This window comes from Aethalodelphis obliquidens, unplaced genomic scaffold (assembly GCF_003676395.1).
Source record: "Aethalodelphis obliquidens isolate GAN/ISIS:26980383/991018 unplaced genomic scaffold, ASM367639v1 scaffold6, whole genome shotgun sequence".
Taxonomy (NCBI): Eukaryota; Metazoa; Chordata; class Mammalia; order Artiodactyla; family Delphinidae; genus Aethalodelphis; species Aethalodelphis obliquidens.
In genome coordinates, this window is record NW_020837950.1 from 74,472,822 (window position 1) to 74,494,650 (window position 21,829).

Consider the following 21,829-nt stretch of genomic DNA (forward strand, 5'->3'; position numbering starts at 1 on the left):
AGGGGGGGGGGAGAGAGAGAGAGAGAGAGAGTCACCATAAGGAAACAAAGGAAGACTTAAAAACAGATGATCATCATGGCATTTTCAACTTGGAAAAAGAGGCCAGAGCAAAAAGTTCTTAAATATTAGTTAAGAACTGAAAAATAGCAAGAAGGTGCTTAGAAAGAAAGCAAATTTTATACCGGTCTGCTATAGCAAGCAGGAGAATTTAGCAACAGTTTGGCTGAAGTAAGAAGGGAGGTGCAGCAGACAGACAAATGTCCGGGTCCTAAGACCACCTCCTTGGGTTGGGGGTTGGGGGGACTCACGAAAAATAACTAGAGTCCTCAGGAATACAAGGCAGTCACTGAAAATTCAGCTTCTTGAGAATATTTATAATCAGACCCTTCCTGGGTAAACGTTACTTGAAAAAGAAACATAAAAATAAAGACAATATCCCCCACTTTTAAGTTTTATTTTCACTATTTAAAGCTACTAGAAACACCAGCCCTGTGCTTTCCCACCACAGAAAAATGTGAATGACATAACAAAGTCCAGCAAAAGGAACAAAGGCAACAGAACGTGAGGTCCAGATGCTAGGTCTCTTCTTACTAACTGTGTGACCCTGGGCAAGTGACTCTGCCCTTCCTGTGCTTCAGGACACACAAAATGGAACTAACCACAACTACCTGGCAGGGTGGATTTGTAAGTGGTAGAGACTACTAAACAGTAGACGTGGTATCACAAACCTAGAGTAACCCTTACAGACAACTGAGTTGCATTCCTAAAACCAGAAATTATGATTCCAAAACAAAAAGGCATTAGCAGATAATAATGCCATTTAGCAGGCATTCTTTCATTTTAAATTTGTGTATGCCCGGTAAATCTAAATATATAGCAAGCTAATTTACTCAGCTATCTGGAGGTACATTCTACAGTTAATGTACCCTACAGGATACACCAGGAAGGCATGATGGTCACAATTTCTCTTTTGCACCGGCAGGCCACTGATAATACTCATTTTGAAATGTTTCCGGGCCTCTCCTACTCTGCATGATGTGGTATTCAATAAACCTGCCAATTCTTATTTATGCCGGGGGAAAAAAAATGCTTCCAAAGTAGATTCCATAACCCTATAGTGGCACCCTCCAACTTAACCTCAGATGTTTTTCTCACACTGGAACTGTGACCTCAGAGTAAGTCGGTATCTGTGCTCTGGGCCTTCCTCCTCAGAGAGGAAACCTCGAAATGCCTGGCTCTAAAATTCCCAAAGTCCTGCTGGGAAACAAGCTACTTAGAAGGATAAGTTAGAAGAGCGCATACGTGAATTATAGCTCATAACAGAGTCAGCCCTGTAATATGCTACGGGAGCCACCTCATCCCTCAAAAATGGCTGATTTGGGGACGGTGAGAGATGCACGTAAATCATTCCAAAATGAGACACGGATAACATATACACAAGAACATACAAAGCCATTTTTATACAGCATACAAACCAATTACCTTGTGCACATATTTTCATTGAGTAGCACCCCAAAACGTTTCCAAAAATTGGCAGGGGTATAAACTACCGGACATGGACCTTGCTAAGAGCTTTTAAGTAAACAGCCAGTGAAGAACTGCCATGACTGGCAATCGCCATTACCAAGTTCAGTGACTAGTCACTACCCTGGTCCAGGCTATCCTTTTCTCTCTTCCTAACTGGTCCTGAAGCCACTAGTTTTGTCCACCTTTCTAACCATCCTTCTCATAGCACAGTGATTTTTCTAAAACGCAAACCTAACCCTGTTAATTTCCCCGCTTAGAACTCAATTTAGTGATTTCCCACCTGGCCTTAAGATAATTTCTGAACTCCTTATTGTGGAGGAATACCGGAGACCTTTTGTGATCTAGTTCCTGCTTACCTCTCCAGTCCCACCTTTCTACCATTTATATTTCAACCTCAGGGAATGTCTCTCACTCTCTCCACTCTGGCTCCTGGGCCTGTACCATGCCTATTTTTGTGCAAGCAGAAAGCTTGACATGCAGAAGACCTCAAAATACGATGACTTAAAAAATTAACGTACGCATTCTCAAAGGGGGCGAAAAAAAGCCCCCTCTTTTTACGTACAAAGCATAAACATGCATATAGCAAATAAAAAGGGCATACAGTGTGAAAGCAGCATTAAAATTTCCTGGAGTGGGCAATCAAGAAAACAACGTGTAAAAAAGCTCGGGTGTGCGGGGGGCGGGGAGCGCGGAGTCGTCGTTGTAAAAAGGTTTATAAATACTGGATTACAGCAAGATGTGAGTCAAAGTTGGAAACTCAAGTTCACGCAATACAGAAGCCAGCTACACATCTTTCTACTTGAATATTCCCATTTCACCTCAAACTCATACACAAAACTACCCAATGTGTCCCCCCATCCATCAAAAAACAAACCACCAGAAAGACAGCAAAACGATTCCCTTCAACGTTTCTGCCTCTCATTAGCAAATTCCTGGTCACTGAATTCAAAGGGCTACCTAGCTCCGCAGTCAGGGAACCGAGGCTGTGACCTTGGGGAGACCACCTCGGTCTCCCCGGCCACTCAGGCAGCCTCAGCGAATGCAGGACCGCAGAGCTGAGACCCCCAGGTCTGGCTCCGAGAACGTGGCGCAGAAGCACAAGGAAGGTATGGCCGTGACCGTCGATGGGACGGGACTGGAGTTACACAAAAGCCAAAACCTCACAAAAACCCCTACCAAGGATCTGAACTCTCCCCTTCTCCCTCGACGGGTCAAAGGGTGTTAAGTGGCGTCCACTGAGTTCTGTGCTTCAGGCACCTGTCTCCAGGCGCCCGCGGGGGTCTCGGCCGCAGGCCTCGGCGGCCACGCGCCCGGCCAACGCCCGGAAGCTGAGGACCTGCTGAGATCTGCCCCCGGCGGGTGCCCCAGCCCCGTCCTAGCCCGGAGGAGACTCCGCCCGGCCGCCCGAGGCGACTCGCAGGCCCGCGATGGCGGAGCGGCTGCGCGAGCACACAAAGGCGGCGGTCTCGGTGGGGACCAAACCGTCGCCCGGTGTTCCCGAACGCCGGCGCAGGCCCGCGCCCCGCGTCCCGCCCGGCCCTCCGAGTGACCTTGGGCGCGTCCCTCCCCGCCCAGCCTCAGTTTCCCCGGCGACGCTAAGACGAGGCGCCGTGGCCTGCCAGGGCGGCCGGCACCCGCGGCGGGGCCTCCCCACTTCCGTCCCCGCGCCGAGCTAGGCTTGCGCGGAGAGCGGGGCGGGCGGGCAGGCGAACAGGCCCGCGGGCCCGGGGAGGCCCGGTCGGAGGTCGGGGCCCGAGCGTGGTCGGCCGCGCCACGGCGGCTCCTTGGGCCGCGGCGCCGAGGCCTCCGCAGGCCGCGAAGCCGCCCGAACCCCGAATCCGCCCGGCCCTGCCTTGCCGCCCACTCCCCGCAAAGTCTGGCCCTGCCTGGCGCTGATGAGGCTCGGCAGGCGCGGCGGTCGACGCACCCAAGCGAGGAAGGACCTTTGGAAGCCGCTGAGAAGCCCTCAACAAGACACCGCCGCCTCAACAGAGACCCACTTCCGCTCCGGAGACCTCGGCTCCGCCCTCCGCGCGTCCCTATTGGCCACCGCTGTCCCTACTCCCGTGGTCGGCCGGTTGAGGAGGTATATTTTCAATCTTATTGGATAAGAAACCATCTATTACCACTTTGAAATGGGCCTCCTTCCGGCTCCGCCCACGCTCGTGAGCTCAAGCTTTTGCCTTCCCGCGAGAGAGCGGTAGGCGCCCCTCGGCCCGCAAGGCCTCCCGGGAGTCGTGGTCTGGGCTCCGGCTGCCCGGCTCGCGGCGCGGAGCCCGACGCGCCTCTCCCAGCCAGTTTCCTGGGGTCTCTACTATCGGCCTGGATCTGCAGGTCCTCCGGGCGCCCGCGCCCCACGACGTGCCAGGCCCTGGGCCTGCGCCTGGTCCCTGCGATCCCGGGCTCTGCCAGGCTGTTGGTGGAGACGCGAGGGAAGTACAGCCCGGCCCATCTTCGGGATCCCGGAGGAGGCACTCAACCAGGACGTCTGGGAGGGCTCCCCGGAGGAAACGACCTGCGAACTGAAAGGACTAGAATGGAGGAGAGAGTTCCAGGAAGAGGGAGCCTGGATGGGGAAAGGTGGGCTAGCATGTCCAGAAAACTGGAGGCTGCCCAGTGCGCCACGGGTTCAGAGGTTGGGAGAGGTTGGGGTCGGGGAAGGCACGAGTCAGACCTTGGAGGGCCCACATGCCAGGCTAAGAGTTTGGATTATCCCGAAGACAATAGGTGTCGGGAAGGGAAGGACTGAACCCGTGGAGTACTCTTCTCACCCAGGTCCGGTCCAGCCCCGTCCTGGGAAAGGGGCCATGGCCCAGGCAAAAGCCTGGAGGTCTCTGGGGCATCTGGTGCAACTCCCAGAATCAAGAAGAGAGTGTGGGCCCTGGATCCCTCCTGCCTGAGATTGAATCCCAGCTCCATGGTTCAGGCAAGTCTCACGTTTCCCTGGCCTGTAGCATGGAGATGATAGCAGTACTTATCTCGGGGAAGGTGGGAGTCGGGAGGACTCAACACTGTGAACACAGGTGCATGCCAGCCCTGGGTGGGGCTGCATATCAGAATTGGGATTAGAGAATCTGGTGGTAGGTTCCTTGAGTTCAGCTCCCAGAACTGGACTTGGACATGAATTTGGCAACCAGAAAAGAGAGCCCAGCTTGTCTCTCTTGTTCTGAGAATAACCAGGTCATCCCAGCAAGGCCACCCTGGACATGCCCACACTGCGGCCAGGTAGAGAACAAGAGGGACCTCCAAGGCCACCTAGGTCCAGGCTCTAAACTGGTGCACAGCCAGCCCTGTTGAACCTTATTGGCCAAAGCAAGTCAGCCCAGATTCAAGGACTGGGCGAAATAGACTCTGCCTATTTCCTACTCTGTTCCTTGCCTTGGCAGGGGTCACAAGGCAAGGAGCATGGATACCGGGAGACATTGTTGCCATCAGTTTACCACACAAGGCTGGCCCTCAGCCCATAAACTCGGGGGATGGCCCAAGACCTGACCCTACGGGGGTTTGTATGGAGCCGAAGCCCCAGGTGCTCTCAAGGCAGCTCTGAGCAGCTGCCCAGTCCAGGAGGGCAGGTGGGGACCCTGTGGATTGCCAACCAGCATTACTCCTAATAGCACCCTGAGTCTGTTGGGCCGCCACCTCTCCCCTCTGCTCCAGAGGCCAGTCTGATAGGTGAAGGGTAATTCTCTTCCTCTGCCACAGTGCTTGCTTCGGCCCCCATGTGCTGCAAGAGCCCCCATGCAGACCTTCTCCCACTACAGGAACTGGTTCAGCAGAGCATGTTCAATCCAGGCCAGTGAGACTGGAGCACAAGGCTTGGAGGACAGAGAGGTTTCCCTCCTATGAGAACTACCAGGGAGAGATGGTCCTTCTTCCTCCAGACATGTGAGGTTGGAACTGCTACCAGCTTGGAGACAGAGCTCCTGGATCAGGCATGTCCTGAAGTCTACCCTATTTTGGATTGCCAGTTATAGAAGCTAATAATTCCCCTTTTGAAGCCCTCAGAGCTCCTGAGAGCCTCTCTTGGGACAGGTCATCATCAACGTATTCCCTCGATATCAAATGAAATGGGTTTGAATAACAACACAGGACGTAAGAAATGCCATATTTATTTTTTTTAATGAAATTTAATCTGCTCCCAGCTCTAATTTGACGGGGGTGGGAAATTCCTCTTTCTACCAACCTCAGTTGTGGGGAAGTCCTGGGGTTCTGACACAGTTCAGAGTATTGGGGGAGAACGCTGGTCTTTAGTCTGTTCTCGTCCCTTTGAGATGTCCACCCTCTTAGTCTGAATGTGCCCTGGGGTGCAGCCTCCCCCCTCTGCAGACCCAAGGAGGATGTAGGGTGTGGAGGGTCTCTCCGAGACATCTATCCGCCTGGCAGTTTCCAGCCCCTCTCTTACTGCCTTGCACCCATGGGCTTGCTCATTCTCTCTCCTGAGAGCTGCAGCATACTGTGCTTTATTCCCCAGCAGGCTTTCACTCAGCCAGGCTGTCCTCACAGCCACGCACCTCCAGTCCAGTGATGGGTCTGAGGACCCAGGGGAATCACTCCATTCCTGTCCAGGCCCTGGGCCAGCTCCTGCCCAGTGGCTCTAACCTTGTTCCTTCAGTGATGCTGGAGAAGGCTGGGCAGTGCTCTAAAGGCATCCAGGCTTAGCTTTGGGTCCAGCTCTCCCAGCAGGTCACTTCACCTCTCAGCACCCGTGGCCTCATCAGCAGACGGGGAGTGGGAGGCAGATCCTACATCCCCGGCCAGCTCCCCCCCATCGCCGTGAGGTTTGGGAGATAAGGCCGAGAAGGGCCAGTTCCCAGCGGCTCAAGATCCTGGCGACTTCTACTAATCGCACAAGAACAATCACATTCTCAGTCTTGGGGGTTCCCGGATTAAGCCACCCGACTCCGGGCAGAGAATGGGGATTCCAGCTTTCCACAAGTAGAGCAGGCTCTGGGAACTCCGATGGGGGGGCATGGGCAGGAATGCCTAGCACAAGGCCGTAGGAAGGGCTAGAATCTGGGCTAGGGTGGCCATGTTTAGCACATAAGATACACGACGCCCAAATAAACTTGAATTCCAGCGGATCCTTCTGTTAGCATTAGCTTGTCCCACGCAATAACTGGCATTTTATTTGGCAACCCTGCTCTGGGCGGGAGGAGACTGGGGCGGAGTGGGGCGGGGGGCGCGGCCAAGGAAGGGGAGGTGCACACCGCCGCCCAGGCTTTATTCAGGCGGGGGTCTCGGGGTCCCGGGGCGGGCCCCCGCCCAGCTCAGACGGCCCCCAGGCAGCGAGCGGGCCCGCGTGCCGAGCCTCCCCGCTGCAGCGCCCGCAGCCTGCGCTCCCGGCTCTGCTCCAGCTCCAGCTCCAGCCTGCGCTGCGCCTCCAGCTGCGCCTGCGGGCGGGCGGTGGAGGTCGACGCGGGGCGGGACCGTCCCCCACCGCAGCTTCCCCGTACCCCCACACCGCGCCCGGACCCCCGCTACCTCCAACGCCTGCGCTGCGCACCCTCGCGCCCGCCCCCGGGGCTCACCTGCTGCTTGGGGCGAGCTGCCCGCGGCGCCGACACGTGCAGCAGTGCCTCCTGCCCGCGGCGCTCGGCCGCCTTCTCCCGGAGCCTGCGCTGCAGCTCCAGCACCCGCTCGTCCCGGGAGGGCGCTCCCGCGGCCGCCGACTGCGCCTTCTTCTCCTCCCACCTGGGCGGGCGGCGGGGCTGGCTTAGGAGAACCCCACCGCGGGTTGACTCAAGGGATTTAGGTGCAGGTGGAGACGCCCCACGAGGACCGCTCGGGGCGGGGTTCCCCCCAGCGCCTCTTCCTTTTTGCTCCTTGTATTTCACAGTTTAAAAAGTATTCCATAGGTATTAACTATCTTGGTATTGGGGATAAAATGCGAACGCCCTTTCATCTTGCCCTCCCCTTGCCACTCTTGCCTAGAGATAGCCGCGGCTAATATTCTATCTTTGCAGATCTCTTCCACACTTGGCCACAAGGGGCCGGAAAAGTCACCACAGTGTTCCTAACAAAGAGGGGTGCGTGTGTCCACGTGCTTTCCGTTAAAAGAGAGGAGAGATGTTTGACAACCAAATTTGATGTGTGAACCCCAACTAAGTCCTGGTTTAAAAGGGAAAAAAAGGCACTTCCCTGGTGGCACAGTGGTTAAGAATCTGCCTGCCAATGCAGGGCACACGGGTTCGAGCCCCGGTCCCGGAAGATCCCACATGCCACGGAGCAACTAAGCCTGTGCGCCACAACTACTGAGCCTATACTCTAGAGCCTGTGAGCCACAACGACTGAGCCCGCGAGCCACAACTACTGAAGCCCGCGCGCCTAGAGCCCGTGCTCCGCAACAAGAGAAGCTCCCGCACCACAGTGAAGAGTAGCCCCCGTTTGCGGCAACTAGAGAAAGCCCCCGTGCAGTGACAAAGACCCAACACAGCCAGAAGTAAATAAACAAATAAATAATTTTTTTTTTTTTTTTTAAAGAAAATAGTTGGGGGCAAGTGATTGCAAGGGAACTGCCTGGGCGGGAGGGTGGTGGGTTGCTGCGAGGAGAAGCCACCCAGGAGGGTGCAAAAGCAGGCTCCCTGCTCCTTGCCCACCCAAGGCGTCCGCCCCGGGCCATGGGCACTAACCTTAAGGCTGCAGACCTCCCCATGGCTGCGCGGCACAGCGAGATCTGCTCCACCGTGTTCTGCAGCGCCCGGCTCTTGGCGCGCTTGCCCTGGATGATCTGGTCTCGCCTCTCCTCCTCCTTGCACCTCTGGGTCTCCTTGAGCAGGGCCAGCCGCTCACGCAGCTCCACGACCGACATCTCCCCTTCCAGGCCATAGCCAGGGATCTGCAGGGTGGGCAGGGGAGGCCCCAGGCTGGGAACCAGGCCCAGGCCCAGCCTGCCTGGCAGTCTCCAGGGCGCTGGCACCAGTACCAGCAGCCCTCTTGAGTGCCGTAGGCCTGGCCTGCTGCCCAGGAGACCTCCTCCTGTCTACTCAGTGGTGCCTGTGTGACGTGTCCACCATCCTGCTTCTCCAGCCTGGGCCTGCTCTGCAGCCCTCTACCTCTGTGGGGACATCTCAGCTGGGTGCCCTGCAGGCCCCTCCGCTGTGGCAGGGCCCAAATGGAGCTCAGCACTGTCTCCCCAGCCAGGACCTGGGGGCCTGGGTAGACAGCCCTTTGGACTCTGCCCACCCCCCAGGACCAGGCCTTCCCGCACGTCACCGCGCGCCAGCCTGGCCTCTCGTGGTGTTTCTCACACAGGCTTCCAGGCTCGGCTGCCCTTCTCTTAGCCTCCTGCTTGCCCAGCCTTGGGTCTTCATGCACCTGTGCTCTCCCTACACTGCCCTTTCCACCCAGGCCTAGTGAATTCCGGGAGCTCCCTCAACGTGCAGCTCCACGAAGCCTACCTTGCCCACCCCCAGGTGATGGAGGCCTCCCTGGCAGGACTGAGCATCTGGACCAGACCCAGGCCTCCAGCATGGCGGGCACGGGGGAGCTGGGCATGAGCGGATAGGTGGATCTCGGCCTGGGTCCAGACTGCCTTTGGCCTTGGTGGGAATTCTGCACACATCCTTCATGGCAATGCCAGGCCCAGTAAGACCTGGGGAAGCTCCCCGAGGTCGTCACATGGGCATGGGCTCCGGGGTCCACGTCCTCACCTGGGTCAGGTCCACCAGCTTGCCCTTGCGTGTGGGCTGAGTCTCCAGGGCTCGCAACTGGGAGATGAGCTCACAGCGCCGCCTCTGCTCCTCCTTGGCCGCTTCTGCACTGCGCTGTAGCAGCTCCCGGCTCTCCTCCATCACCTCCTGAACTAAGGGCCAACCAGGGGGTGCTGAGGGGGTCAGAGAGCAGCAGGGCCGGCGCTGGGCCTAGGTAGCTCCCATGGGAGGGTACCGAGCGCCCCCCCCCCCCGCCTGCTGTACCCATCTGCTGTCGGCCCTTCAGGAGTTTTGTCTGCGCCACTTTGACGTTCTTCTGCGTCTCCATCACCTGCTCCACCAGCTCCTTCATGGACCTTTCCTCTTGGAGGCGCCTCTCGGCACATTGCTGCATCAGCTCAGCTGTCTGGACAACCGGCCGGCCACAGTCAGAGCTGCTGCCTGCGACCCTAGGCCCGCCCCAGCCCCGGGAGCAGCCTGAGGTCTGGACGGCGGACCCAGTCCCTGACCCTGAATCACCCTGGAACCTGGGTCTAAGCTCATCAGCGTCTGGAGGTGGGGCCTGCTGGGGAAGTCCCGCCTCACGTCCTCCCTTCCTCCACTGTGGTCCTGGGGGTGTGAGCCCAGAACCACGCAGCCACCCCCCCAGATCTGACAATAAGCTGAGGAGCGCAGCCAACAGTGTCCTGGGGAAACCAAGTCAGAGCCACTGGGTTTGCCCTGAAGCCCACCCACCGCTGACTCCACTCCAGAGAGCAGGGCACTGCTTACTTTGCAGCCACGTGGAGCTGGCTGCCCAGATTCTGCCCAGGCCTGTGCGTAGAACACGCCAGCCCCCGGGAAGCCCCAGGCTCCCCATCACATGCGCCCCCGGCACGCCCTGACGGTCACCCCACACCCTTCTTTCTGGGAGGAGCCTGAGGAATGCGCAGCTCTAAACCGCGGGGCGTGGTGTTGCCACTTTGAACCGCGCACAAACAGGACGCGCCCCGTGTCCTGGCTGCGGCTTCCCTCTTCTGCTCAGTATCCGGGGGTACTATCCTCATCCACGTTTTCACCGGGATTGCAGTTGGCTTATTCTCGTGGCTGTTTCGGGGAATATATAGCAACTCTTTGATACATTCTACCATTGACAGACATTCAGGTTGTTTCCAGGGTGGAGCTATTGTGAACAATTCAGAATATTATTTTCAGTCTTCAAGATACTACAAAGGACAGGGTGGGATGTATACCTCCTGTCACTGCCCAGCGCTGCCAGGGAGCCCCTGGACTCCCAGTCCTGGAGGTCTTGGCACCTGGGGGCTCATCTCCGACTGCATGGCATGTGCAGGGTCCATGTGTGGCAGCGTGGATGGCAGGCACGCTGGGCAGGAAGGAAGCCTTTCTTAAAGCACTTTGCCAGCACATATAAAAATGGCTTTTGACCATCCCTTTCTGTGCAAGTTCATTCCAGGTTCTAAGAAAAGGAACCACGGTTCTTGGAGAAATGGCCATTTGAGGTCTGGGGCAGGGAAGATACAAGCTGAGCCTGCAGCATTTTATGGCATCATAAAGTAAGGAAGTGCTCAAAAAACAAAAGGATGGCGGGAGGCATGGGGGCAGGTCGAAGGGACACAGGAGCCAGCCTGAAAGGGGTCCCAGTGGCCAAAGCTGGCGACAAAATACCTCACGTCGTATTGGATTACAAGACAAAGTATAAAATAAATATGCATGAGTCCACGCTGATATAAATGAGTGGACTGATATATATGGATATATAAGTGAGTAAATGGGGGAGAAGAGACAAGCCTTCTGTGCTGAAGAATCCACATAACCTACCCACCTCCTTCAGCGCGGGCCCCGCTTAGAGACCCCTTCCAAGGAGTGCAACGTGGAAAGGGGGAATGACCGCAGTGAGAAGCCAGGTGATCAAGTCCAACCTCCTCAGTGATAAGTCTGCTGACGGCGGGCACCCTTGAAGGGATGGGATGAAAAGGCACGTGGCCCCTGTGGTCTTCCTCCTACACCGAGTCTGAGCATCTCAACAGACAGACATTCTACAGGACACCTGACCAGCATGCCTCACCACTGCCAAGGGCGCCAAGGACAAGGAAAGCCTGAGACAATGTCATGGCCAAGACAGTCTGGGACATCCTTGGATGGGATTTTGGACAGAAAAAGGACATAAGTAGGAAAAAAAATGCTGAAATCGAAATAGAGTGTGGAGTTTAGTTAAGTTATGTGCCCATATTGGTTTCTTGATTGTGACAAATATACCCTGGTGTAGTGGGTTGGTGTCCCCCCAGAATTCATGTCCACCTGGAACCTCAGAATGTGATCTTATTTCCAACTAGTTAAGGATCCAATAAGTAATGAGTTAAGGATCTTGGGATGAAACCATCCTGGATTTAGGGAGGGTCCTAAATCCAATGACAAGTGTCAATATAAGAAGAGGAGAAGACCCAGAGAAACATGGAGAAGATGGCCATGTGAAGGTGGAGGCAGAGATAGGGTGAGGCTGCCACAGACCAAGGAATTCCTGGGGTCACCAGGAGCCAGAAGAGGCTTAGAGCAAGCACGGCCCACCCAACACCTTGACCTCGGACTTCCGGCCTCCAGAACGGCAGCTAAAGCCCTCCAGTTTTCCATGCTTTGTTGTGACAGTGCAAGAAACCCCACAGGCACGTGCTGATGTAAGATGTGACCCACAGGGGAGGCTGGGTGACAACAGGGGAGCCCTCCGTACTAGTTGCAACTTTTCTGTCACTGCTTTAAAAAAGTCCCAAAGTAAAACGTTTGTTTTTTTTTTTTTTGTGGTACGCGGGCCTCTCACTGTTGTGGACTCTCCCGTTGTGGGAGCACAGGCTCCAGACGTGCAGGCTCAGCGGCCATGGCTCACGGGCCCAGCCGCTCCGCAGCACGTGGGATCTTCCTGGACTGGGGCATGAACCCGCGTCCCCTGCATCAGCAGGCGGACTCTCAACCACTGCGCCACCAGGGAAGCCCTAAAATGTTTATTTTAAAAAGTACTTTCGAAAACGTTGTAATAAGTTCGAGAAATGCTTGTGTGGAAATATGAGGTGCGAAAAAGTAGGCTACCGAAACTTGGAGGAGTCGTACCCCAAGTAAGTAAATTACGTGCAAGGAAAGACACCTGGGTTCGGAGGAGAGGCAGCTGAGCCGAGTCCCCGGACCCCCGGCTGGTTGTGGAGGCACAGAGACAGCTGGCAGCCTGGTCCGGGGAGTGAGGAAGGGGGGCGACATCTCCTGGCTCGGAGTGAACGCTGCGGAGCCCAGGAGACGGCGCAGGCCGTGGAGGAGGCCCCAGGATTCTAGCTCTGCCTCCGCCCCGACCAGCTGTGTGACCTCGGGCAAACCACCCCCTCCCCGGCTCCAGGGTGTCTGCTGGTGAGTGGGGACGGCGGTGCCACCTCCCAAGTCACGCCCGCACGGCGTCCTCGTCAGGCGTGGCATCGGTGTCAGCACAGCATCAGGATTTGGCGGAGAGGAGGACGGAGCACTCAGAGACTGAAAGGAGGTGATAGAGCTGAATCTGTGAGCAGGCAGAGGTGTTGGCGAGCTAGCGGTGTGGTTCCCTGAAGAGGCCACCAGGGTGGTGAGCGGCTCGCGGGGCAGCTGGCCGGCTGGAGTTCTGGGCTGACTCTTGGTTCTGTCTGCTCTGACATAAACCTCGGACCTGTGGTCCGGCCCAGGGGCCAGGCTGGCCTAATGCATCCTTGGGCCCTATGTTGGAAGCCCAGCTGGGTTTTCCGCACATCTCTCCACCCCTCCCGCAACTAACACCACCCGAACGAGGGCTGCTGGCTGACCTTGCCCCAAGCAAGGGCTTTCAGCTACCAGCACGGGGACACCTTTAAAGTCAAGTGAACACAGAACACACCAGACAGCATTGACGTAACAAAGCCAAATAGGCAAATGTTCCAAGGGCCTCCAAACTAAATCCATTGAATACTTCGGTAAAATATACTCTAAGAATGGTCACTCATGACAACCGGAGTGTGAAATGTTACTCACCCAGGGGATTTTGTGCTAATGTTGGTACTGCTACTCCGGATTAACTTCACTGTAATGATGGATTAAAAAAAAAAAAAAGCGGGCTTCCCTGGCGGCAGTGGTTGAGAGTCCGCCTGCCGATGCAGGCGACACGGGTTCGTGCCCTGGTCCGGGAGGATCCCACATGCCGCGGAGCGGCTGGGCCCGTGAGCCATGGCCGCTGAGCCTGCGCGTCCGGAGCCTGTGCTCCGCAACGGGAGAGGCCACAGCAGTGAGAGGCCCACATACTGCAAAAAAAAAAGCAAGAATTATGTGAACTTTACCCATTTTTTTTCCAATATAGCTACTTATTTCTATGGTTCATCAAATTATTTTAAAAGGGGGATAAAATTGGGAATTCCCTGGGGGTCCAGTGGTTAGGACTCGGCGCTTTCACGGCTGAGGGCCCAGGTTCAATCCCTGGTTGAGGAACTGAGATCCAGCAAGCCACGCAGCACAGCCAAAAAAATAAATAAATAAAGGGAGATAAAATTAAGTGAAGAAAATATATTCACACTGTTTATGAGGAAACAATGTCAGAGCTACACTCATGACTTTACAAATATACCATTTTCAGCCCTGTTGCTAGAGCACCTTAATACTGGTCACCACGGAAGAACCAGGAAAGCTTCCCCTACCCAGCCCTCAGCTATGGAAATCAACACTGGGTTCTGTGGTGAGGGCCAGGGCCTCGGGTAGGGGGGGCGGGGGAATTACTGAATCTACGTCATAAGAAGAGAAAATTCAGGTGGGCCCAAAACATCCTACCTCTCAAAAGAAAGGATGCCTCCTCGGGCTTCCTTGGTGGCGCAGTGGTTGAGAGTCCGCCTGCCGATGCAGGGAACATGGGTTCGCACCCTGGTCTAGGAAGATCCCACATACCGCAGAGCGGCTGGGCCCGTGAGCCATGGCCGCTGAGCCTGCGCGTCCGGAGCCTGTGCTCCGCGACAGGAGAGGCCGCAACAGTGAGAGGCCCGTGTACCGGTTAAAAAAAAAAAAAAAAAAAAAGAAAGGATGCCTCCAGGCTCTAGAGGGATGCTGAGAGCACAGAGGCGAGGAAGGGGCTCCCTCTGTGGGCCAGGCTGTGGCAACGGAACCTCCCATGGAGACAAAGTCCCATTAAGACACGGAGGCTGGGGACCTCCCTGTGGTCCAGTGGCTAAGACTCCATGCTCCCAGAGCAGGGGGCCCGGGTTCAATCTCTGGTCTGGGAACTAGATCCTGCATGCACGCCACCACAACTAAAGATCCTGCATGCCGCAAGGAAGACCTGGCGCAGCTAAATAAATACTAAAAACAAAAAAAACGACACGGAGGCTGTGAAAGTCACCAGTTCAGCATGAACGGCGCACGAAAACAGTACAATTCCTTTTGTCTTCAAATGTTTAGCGCCGTCTACTCAGGTTACTTTGTTCACAAAACACTCTCATCATCTACATGCGTGTACCTGGACGTTCCAGGTCAGCAAGAGAAGCCTCTGGACCTGTGCCGGATGGTCCAGCCAGAGTTGGCCGGGCTTTGGGGAACACGGCTCGGGGCTCGGGGAGCTGCCCTAATTATGACGCGAGGCCGAGGGTGCCTGGGTGTCGTGGCTGGGCCGTCAGCCCCCACAGGGTGCCCTCTCCCAAGCTGTTCCCCGGAGGCCCACGACTCCTGTGCTTCTGACTGGAGGCCTCTGGCTCACGAGACCCCCGGGGTTGGGAGGGACGGAGCTGGACCTCACCAAGCCGCCATCGAGCCACGGGAGGGGCCTGTGCGGGCTGGAGCCCCTCCTGCTGACCTGGCGTCAGGACAGGCCGATGAGGGGAGGGGCCGTGGGGGCAGGCTGTTCTGTCCTTGCTGTCACAAGAACAGCCCCATGCCAGGAATACTGAGAGAGCCCCAAGGAGTAGAAGGTAGCGGCTCCAAACGCCTTCCCGCCCCCCTGGGCAAAGCCTGCGGGAGGGGCCTCCCTCCCTCCCAGCAGCTCTCCTCCCTGGTGGAGCTGCTGCTTCTGCAACGCGGGCGGGTCGCCTGAACACAGTCCCTCTGCCCAGCAAGCCCGCTTGTCAGGCCGCAGCTTCTAGTCCAAGCCCTGGCTTCCAGCACCCACCCCTCTGATGGGGTCTTTGCCCCTCCAGGTGGACCTCTGAAGGTGACTCCGGGTGGCTTCTTCCGGGATCCTCTCAGGGTCTCTGGTCAAGGGAAGTGCATGGCTGCTCGCGACTACAGCCCACCTTTGTTCTCCACCCACTGCCTCCTGCCTCTGAACTTCTCCATGTGAGTCCGAGGACTTTCAAATTCCAGGGAAGCCGCACGGGATTTGTCGCAGGAAGGTAAGGATGGGTCAACATTAAGAAATCATTAATAGGAATGTTAGCCATAAAAAGAAACAAAATTGAGTTATTTGTAGTGAGGTGGATGGACCTAGAGTCTGTCATACAGAGTGAAGTAAGTCAGAAGGAGAAAAACAAATACCGTATGCCAACACGTATATATGGAATCTAAAAAAAAAAAAAAAATGTTTCTGAAGAACCTAGGGGCAGGACAGGAATAAAGACACAGACGTAGAGAATGGACTTGAAGACACGGGGAGGGGGAAGGGTAAGGTGGGATGAAGTGAGAGAGTGGCGTGGACATATATACACTACCAAATGTAAAACAGACAGCTAGTGGGAAGCAGCTGCATAACACAGGGAGATCAGCTCCATGCTTTGTGACCACCTAGAGGGGTGGGATAGGGAGGGTGGGAGGGAGACGCAAGAGGGCGGGGATATGGGGATATATGTATATGTATAGCTGATTCACTTTGTTATAAAGCAGAACCTAACACACCATTGTAAAGCAATTATACTCCAATAAAGATGTTTAAAAAAAAAGAAATCATTAATATAATTCACCGTATTAACAGAGTTAAGGAGAAAAATAATATGATTATCTCCACAGATGCTGCAAAAGCCTTTATCAGAATCGACGCCTGGGACTTCCACTTCTGGGAAGATGAGTAGGGGTGCTTTTCCCTATTCCTCCCACCAGGCACAACTAAAACCCCTGCATATAAATTACTAAACACACAGAAGGCTATGAAAGGCGGAGGGAAGAAGGCTGGCTGGCTGGGACCGTGGGACTTGAAGGATGGCACGGGGCAGCGGGGAGTCCCTGGGTCTTCTGTTACCTCATGTGCCCCAGGCTGGGTGCTGGAGGACCCAGAAATGCCATAGGTGCAGACAAAAAAGCCCAACCAAAGCCTCCCAAGGGACCAGGAAAGGAGCCGCCTACAGACACAGAAAACTGTGTGGCACAACCTGTGCTCCAACCAGACATCACAGGCAAAACCTGAGCAAAGGCTGAGTGAGCGCAAGACTTCTGCCCTCCCCAGATCACGGGGAGGTGGCACGGAGGAGCCTGAGCTGGGACCTGCCCCCGGCTGTCAGTGGTGTCAGAGGAGAGCTCGTGGCAACCTGGTGTCCACCCCCACCCGCGGGAACAAGGGCCCCTCCCCATCCCCACTAAGGTGGTGTCAGAGGAGGCTTAGTGCCGAGTGAGGACTCTCACCTCCATGCTTGCCACGTGACAGTGGAGGCCACGTGGGGGGCAGTTATAAGGTACTCTTCCCTCTCCCAGTCAGGGGGGGTATTTATTGATGGAAGTCTAGCTGGAGCCCTTACCCACAAATCATCAGGGGCCCCCTCTCAGGGGTCAACAGAGGCCACGTGGGGACGGTGGGTTGCTAAGCCCACCTGGCAGTAATGTGGTGGTGTCCCCCTTCCCCTGCCAGAGCGGCGTCAGAGAGAGGCTGTTCTGACAGAAGGCTTAAGTAACATCCACAGTCCTGTAACATAATACCTAGAATGTCCAGGTTTCAATCGAAAATCACTCACCATACCGAAAGCCAGGATGATCTCCAACTGAAAGAAGACACAATCAGTAGAGCACTGAGCTCTGATCTTAGCACTGAGATCACAGATGCTAGATTTGACAATGATTTGTAAAGAAGCCCTCATAAAAATGCAACAAGCAATTACAAAAAAATCTCAACAAATTTAAAATAAATAGAGCAGAGTATGTTCAACAACCACAATGGAATCAACTAGAAATCAATGATCAAAGATAACAGGAAAATCTCCAAATGCTTGGAAACTAAACAACATACTTCTAAATAATCCATGGGTCAAAGAGAAAATCTCAAGTGAAATGAAAAAGTACACTGAACTGCGTGAAAATGAAATACAACATATCAAAGTTTGTGGACACAGCTAAAGCAACAAACAAAGGGAAATGTGTAACACTGAGTGTTTACAATAGAAAAGCAGAAACATCTCATGTCAGTAATATAAATCCCATCTTAAGAACCTAGAAAAAGAAGAACAAAATAAACTCAAAGCAAGCAGAAGGGAGGAAATAATAAAGAGCAGAAGTCAGTAACATTGAAAAACAGTAGAGAAAAATCAATGAAACAAGAAGCTGGTTTTTTGAAAAGATCAATGAAATTGACAAATCTCTAGCAATTCTAATAGAAAAAAATGAAAAAACATAAATCACCAATATTCAAGAATGAAACACTTTAGACCCTACAGACATAAAAAAGGATGGTTGGGCTTCCCTGGTGGTGCAGTGGTTAAGAATCCGCCTGCCAATGCAGGGTACACGGGTTCGAGCCCTGGTCCGGGAAGATCCCACATGCTGTGTTGCAACTAAGCCCACGAGCCACAACTACCGAAGCCTGCGCGCCTAGAGCCTGTGATCCGCAACAAGAGAAGCCACCACAATGAGAAGCCCGTGCACCGCAACGAAGAGTAGCCCCCGCTCATCACAACTAGAGAAAACCCACATGCAGCAACTAAGACCCAACGCAGATAAAAATAAATAAAAAATAAATGATTAATTTTTAAAAATTAAAAAAATAAAAAAGAATGGTAATAGAATATTACAAACAACTCTACATACATGAATTTGGAAACTTAGTGAAATGGACCAATTCCTCAAAAAATACAAACTACAACTTACCCAATATGAAACAGATCATTTGAATAACCCTATAACTTGTAAGGAAGTTGAATATTTAATTTAGAAAAGTCAGAAAAGAAACCTCCAAGCCTAGACGATTTCACTAGAGAATCCTACCAAATGTTCAAAGAATTAATACCAATTCTACACAATCTTTCCTAGAAAATAAGAGGAGGAAATGTTTCCAAATTCATTTTATGAAGCTAGAATTACCTCATACCAAAACCAGACAAAAGACATTACAAAAAAGAAAACTATGGACTAACACCCCTTATGAAACTATGTGCAGGAACAACTTTAAGAAAATCAAAATAGTAGCAAATAGAATTCAACATATATAAAAAGAATTATACACCGTAATCAAGTGGGGTTTATTCTAGGGATGCAAAGCTGATTCAGTATGTGAAATTCAGTCAGTGTAATCCACCATATTAACAGGCTAAAGAAGAAAAATCACATGACCGTATCAGCTGATGCAGAGAAGCATCTGGCAGAATTTCCTGATAAAAACTTTCAGAATAATAGGAATGGGGGGAACTTCATCAACTTAATAAAGAGCACATACAGAAAAACCTACATCTAACATTACACTTAATGGTGAAAGGCTGATTTCCGCCAAGATGGTGAACTAGGCACAAATGTTCTAGCCAGTGCAATAGGCAGAAGAGGAAATAAATAGGCAGATCAGAAAGGAAGAGATAAAACTGTTTTTATTTACAGATTACATGATTGTCTACTGAGAAAACCCCAAGGAATCTACAACTAAATTCCTTGTTTGTCCTAGAAAACTAATAAGGGAGTTCAGCAAGGTCACAGGACACAAAAACAACACACAAAACCAATCGCATTTTTACCTACTAGGATTGAACACATGGCCACCAAAATTAAAAATACAGCACCATTTACAACCACTCGAAAACAATAAAAGAAATACTTCGGTGCAAGTCTCACAAAACTTGTATAGGACTTACATACGGAAACCTAAATAACCAGATGAAGGAAATAAAAGATTCAAATAAATGGAGAGACGTAGCGCATTCATGGATTGGAAGACCCAACCGGCTGGCCATCTGAAAACGATAAAAGTGGATCCAGATCTCACACCGTGTACAAGAATAAACTTCAAGTGGATAGTGATCCAGATGTAAAAATGAAACCACAGAAATACTAGAAGAAAACATGCGTGAACTCTTGTATAACATGGGTATGGGAAAAACCTTCCTAATTATTCAAAATCCAGATACAATGAAAGAAAAGACTGATAAGTTTGATGACATGAAAATTACATTTACATGGCAAAAATACATCATTTAAGCACAGCCAAATGAGTACTTGGAACAAAATATCTGTAACAACATACTATAGTTAAAGGGTTACTTTCCTTAATATATAAAGAACTCTAAGCTCAACAGAAAATGGAGATGGTCAACTAATCTTTGACCAAGGCACCAAGAAAACTCAATGGGGAAAGGATAGTCTCTTCAATAAATGTTGTTGGAAGAGCCAGATATACAGACCCAAAAGAATGAAACTGAGCCCCTATCTTACACCACACACAAGAATCAACTCAAAATGGGTCAAAGGCTTAAATGTAAGACCTGAGACCATAAGACTCCTAGAAGAAAACATAGGGGAAGAGCTTCTTGGCCTTGGTCTTGGCGGTTATTTATTTACTTTTGATTTGATACCAGAAGCACAAGTGGGACTACACAAATGAAAAAGTTTCTGCATAGCAAAGGAAACAGTCAACAAAATAAAAAGGCAACGTACGGAATGGGAGAAAATATTTGTAAATCCTATATCCAATAGGGGGTTAATGTCCAAAATATACAAGGTACTCGCACAACTCGATAGCAAACTAAAATAAAATAACGTAACCTGATTTTAAAAATGGGCCAAGGACGTGAACAAACATTTTTCCAAAGAAGACATACAAACAGCCAACAGGTATACGAAAAGATGCTCCACATCCCTAATCATCAGGGAAATGCAAATCAAAGTGACAACGGGCTATCACCTCACACCTGTCAGGATGGCCAGCATAAAACGTCAAAAGATAGCAAACATTGACAAAGATATGGAGAAAAGGGACCCTGTGCACTGTTGGTGGGAATGTAAATTGGGGCAGCCACTATGGAAACCAGTATGGAGGTCCCTCAAAACATAAAAAATGGAACTTCCGTATGACCCAGTAATCCCACTTCTGGAGGTACATCTGAAGGAAATGAAATCACCGTGTTGAAGAGACATCTGCATTCCTATGTTCATTGCCGTATTATTCATGGTAGCCAAGATACGGAAACAACCTAAGTGTCCATCGATAGATGAATGGATCAAGAAAATGTGCTATACGTACATAATGGAATATTATTCCGCCTTGAAAAAGGAGGAAATCCCGCCATTTGTGGCAACACGTGTGAACCCGGAGGACGTTAAGCTGGGTGAAATAAGCCAGACGCAAAGAGACAAATACTGTCTCATCTCACTTCTGCAGGAATCTAAAAACGTTGAACTCATAGTAACAAAGAGTAGAATGGTAGTTACCAGGGGCTTGGGGGGTGAGGGGGATGGGGAGATGTTGGTCAAAAGGTCAAAGCTTTTAGTTAGAAGATGAATAAGCTTTAGGGACCTAACGTACAGCATGGTGACTAGAGTTAACGATAATGTTTTGTACACTTTAAATTTGCTAAGACCGTAGATCTCAGTGTTCTCACCACATGCACAAAAAAGTAACTATGTGTTAATTAGCTTGATTGTGGCGATCACCCCACGATGTATCTGTACATCAAAATATCATATTATACACATTAAATATATACAAATTTTACTTGTCTATGATACCCCAATAAAACTGGGGGAAAAAAAGAAAAGAAAATGACAAAAGACACGAACAGACAGTTCACAGAAAAAGACACAGAAGTGGCTCTGATATGGAAACATCCTCAAATTCACATTTCATAGATGCAATGCAAATCAGAGCTATACTGAGATATTATTTCTCACCTCTGAGACAGGCAAAAATTCCTGAACTCAGTACAGTAACCTCTGTGGGTGGGTCAGGGGGATTGGGCCCCTTCCCCCGGTGCTGGGGCCTTGAAGTTCCCGCCCAGGGAAGGTGATGTGGCATCTCTGGTAAGACCTCAAAACCCCCAACAAAAACAGCCACAGGAACAAGACAGAACCTCCACATCAGCTACTCTGACGGAGCAGTCCCTCCTCTAGCAGTGGGCCTCGAAAAGCCACCTCCACAAATGGAAGAACTTGCACAACATTATCCATTGCCGGTAAAGCAGGCTGGGACAGTCTATGTTACGAAAAGGGGAAACAAGAAGTGTGTATACTTGCTTGGAAGGAAAGACAGAAATTCATGAAAATAAGGACTTGGGGTGGAGGTGGAAATGGGCTGTAAGTTACAGACTTACAAGAAGTAAGACTTCTCTGAGGCTACGTGTCATATTGTTTTGACTTTGTATTTTTAAGAAGTGAGCTAAAAAGGAAGGAAAACCAACCCTAACACGAAGAGCAGATACAGACGCGTCTGCCGGGAGAAGTAATTCGCGGGGACCTGGGGCACATCTGCCGACGGGCGGCCCTCAGTGGCACACGGCTAAGGAGAGGGGGCTACGGCTGGGCCT

At 52.2% G+C, this 21,829-nt stretch overlaps 2 protein-coding genes and 1 long non-coding RNA gene across 9 annotated transcripts in view; 1 reads left to right on the forward strand and 2 right to left on the reverse strand.

The window, feature by feature from the left end:
- The window catches only part of RNF4 (ring finger protein 4), a 42,910-nt gene extending 39,334 nt beyond the window's left edge, over nt 1-3,576 (reverse strand). For 2 of the 6 annotated variants that reach the window (XR_003432312.1, XM_027103924.1), the window contains exon 1: nt 3,455-3,576. The gene's annotated coding sequence lies outside the window, so the exon portion shown is untranslated. The remainder of the gene's footprint in view (nt 1-3,454) is intronic. The other 4 variants (XM_027103920.1, XM_027103925.1, XM_027103923.1 and 1 more) reach the window with 4 other exon arrangements.
- Nucleotides 3,577-3,657: 81 nt separating this feature from the next.
- Nucleotides 3,658-5,615, forward strand: LOC113619173 (uncharacterized). Of its 2 annotated transcripts, none has more exons than XR_003432313.1 (2): nt 3,658-4,107; nt 5,230-5,615. It is a non-coding gene; the product is annotated as an uncharacterized LOC113619173 (long non-coding RNA). The 2 variants fall into 2 exon arrangements; XR_003432314.1 differs by having other exon boundaries at nt 3,659-4,107; nt 5,289-5,615.
- Nucleotides 5,616-6,794: 1,179 nt separating this feature from the next.
- The window catches only part of CFAP99 (cilia and flagella associated protein 99), a 40,499-nt gene continuing 25,464 nt past the window's right edge, over nt 6,795-21,829 (reverse strand). Inside the window, exons 12-16 of the mRNA XM_027104057.1 lie at nt 9,441-9,582; nt 9,177-9,328; nt 8,157-8,362; nt 7,056-7,218; nt 6,795-6,917 (exon numbers count right to left, since the gene is read on the reverse strand). Coding sequence (XP_026959858.1) covers nt 6,795-6,917; nt 7,056-7,218; nt 8,157-8,362; nt 9,177-9,328; nt 9,441-9,582 — 786 coding nt within the window. The remainder of the gene's footprint in view (nt 6,918-7,055; nt 7,219-8,156; nt 8,363-9,176; nt 9,329-9,440; nt 9,583-21,829) is intronic.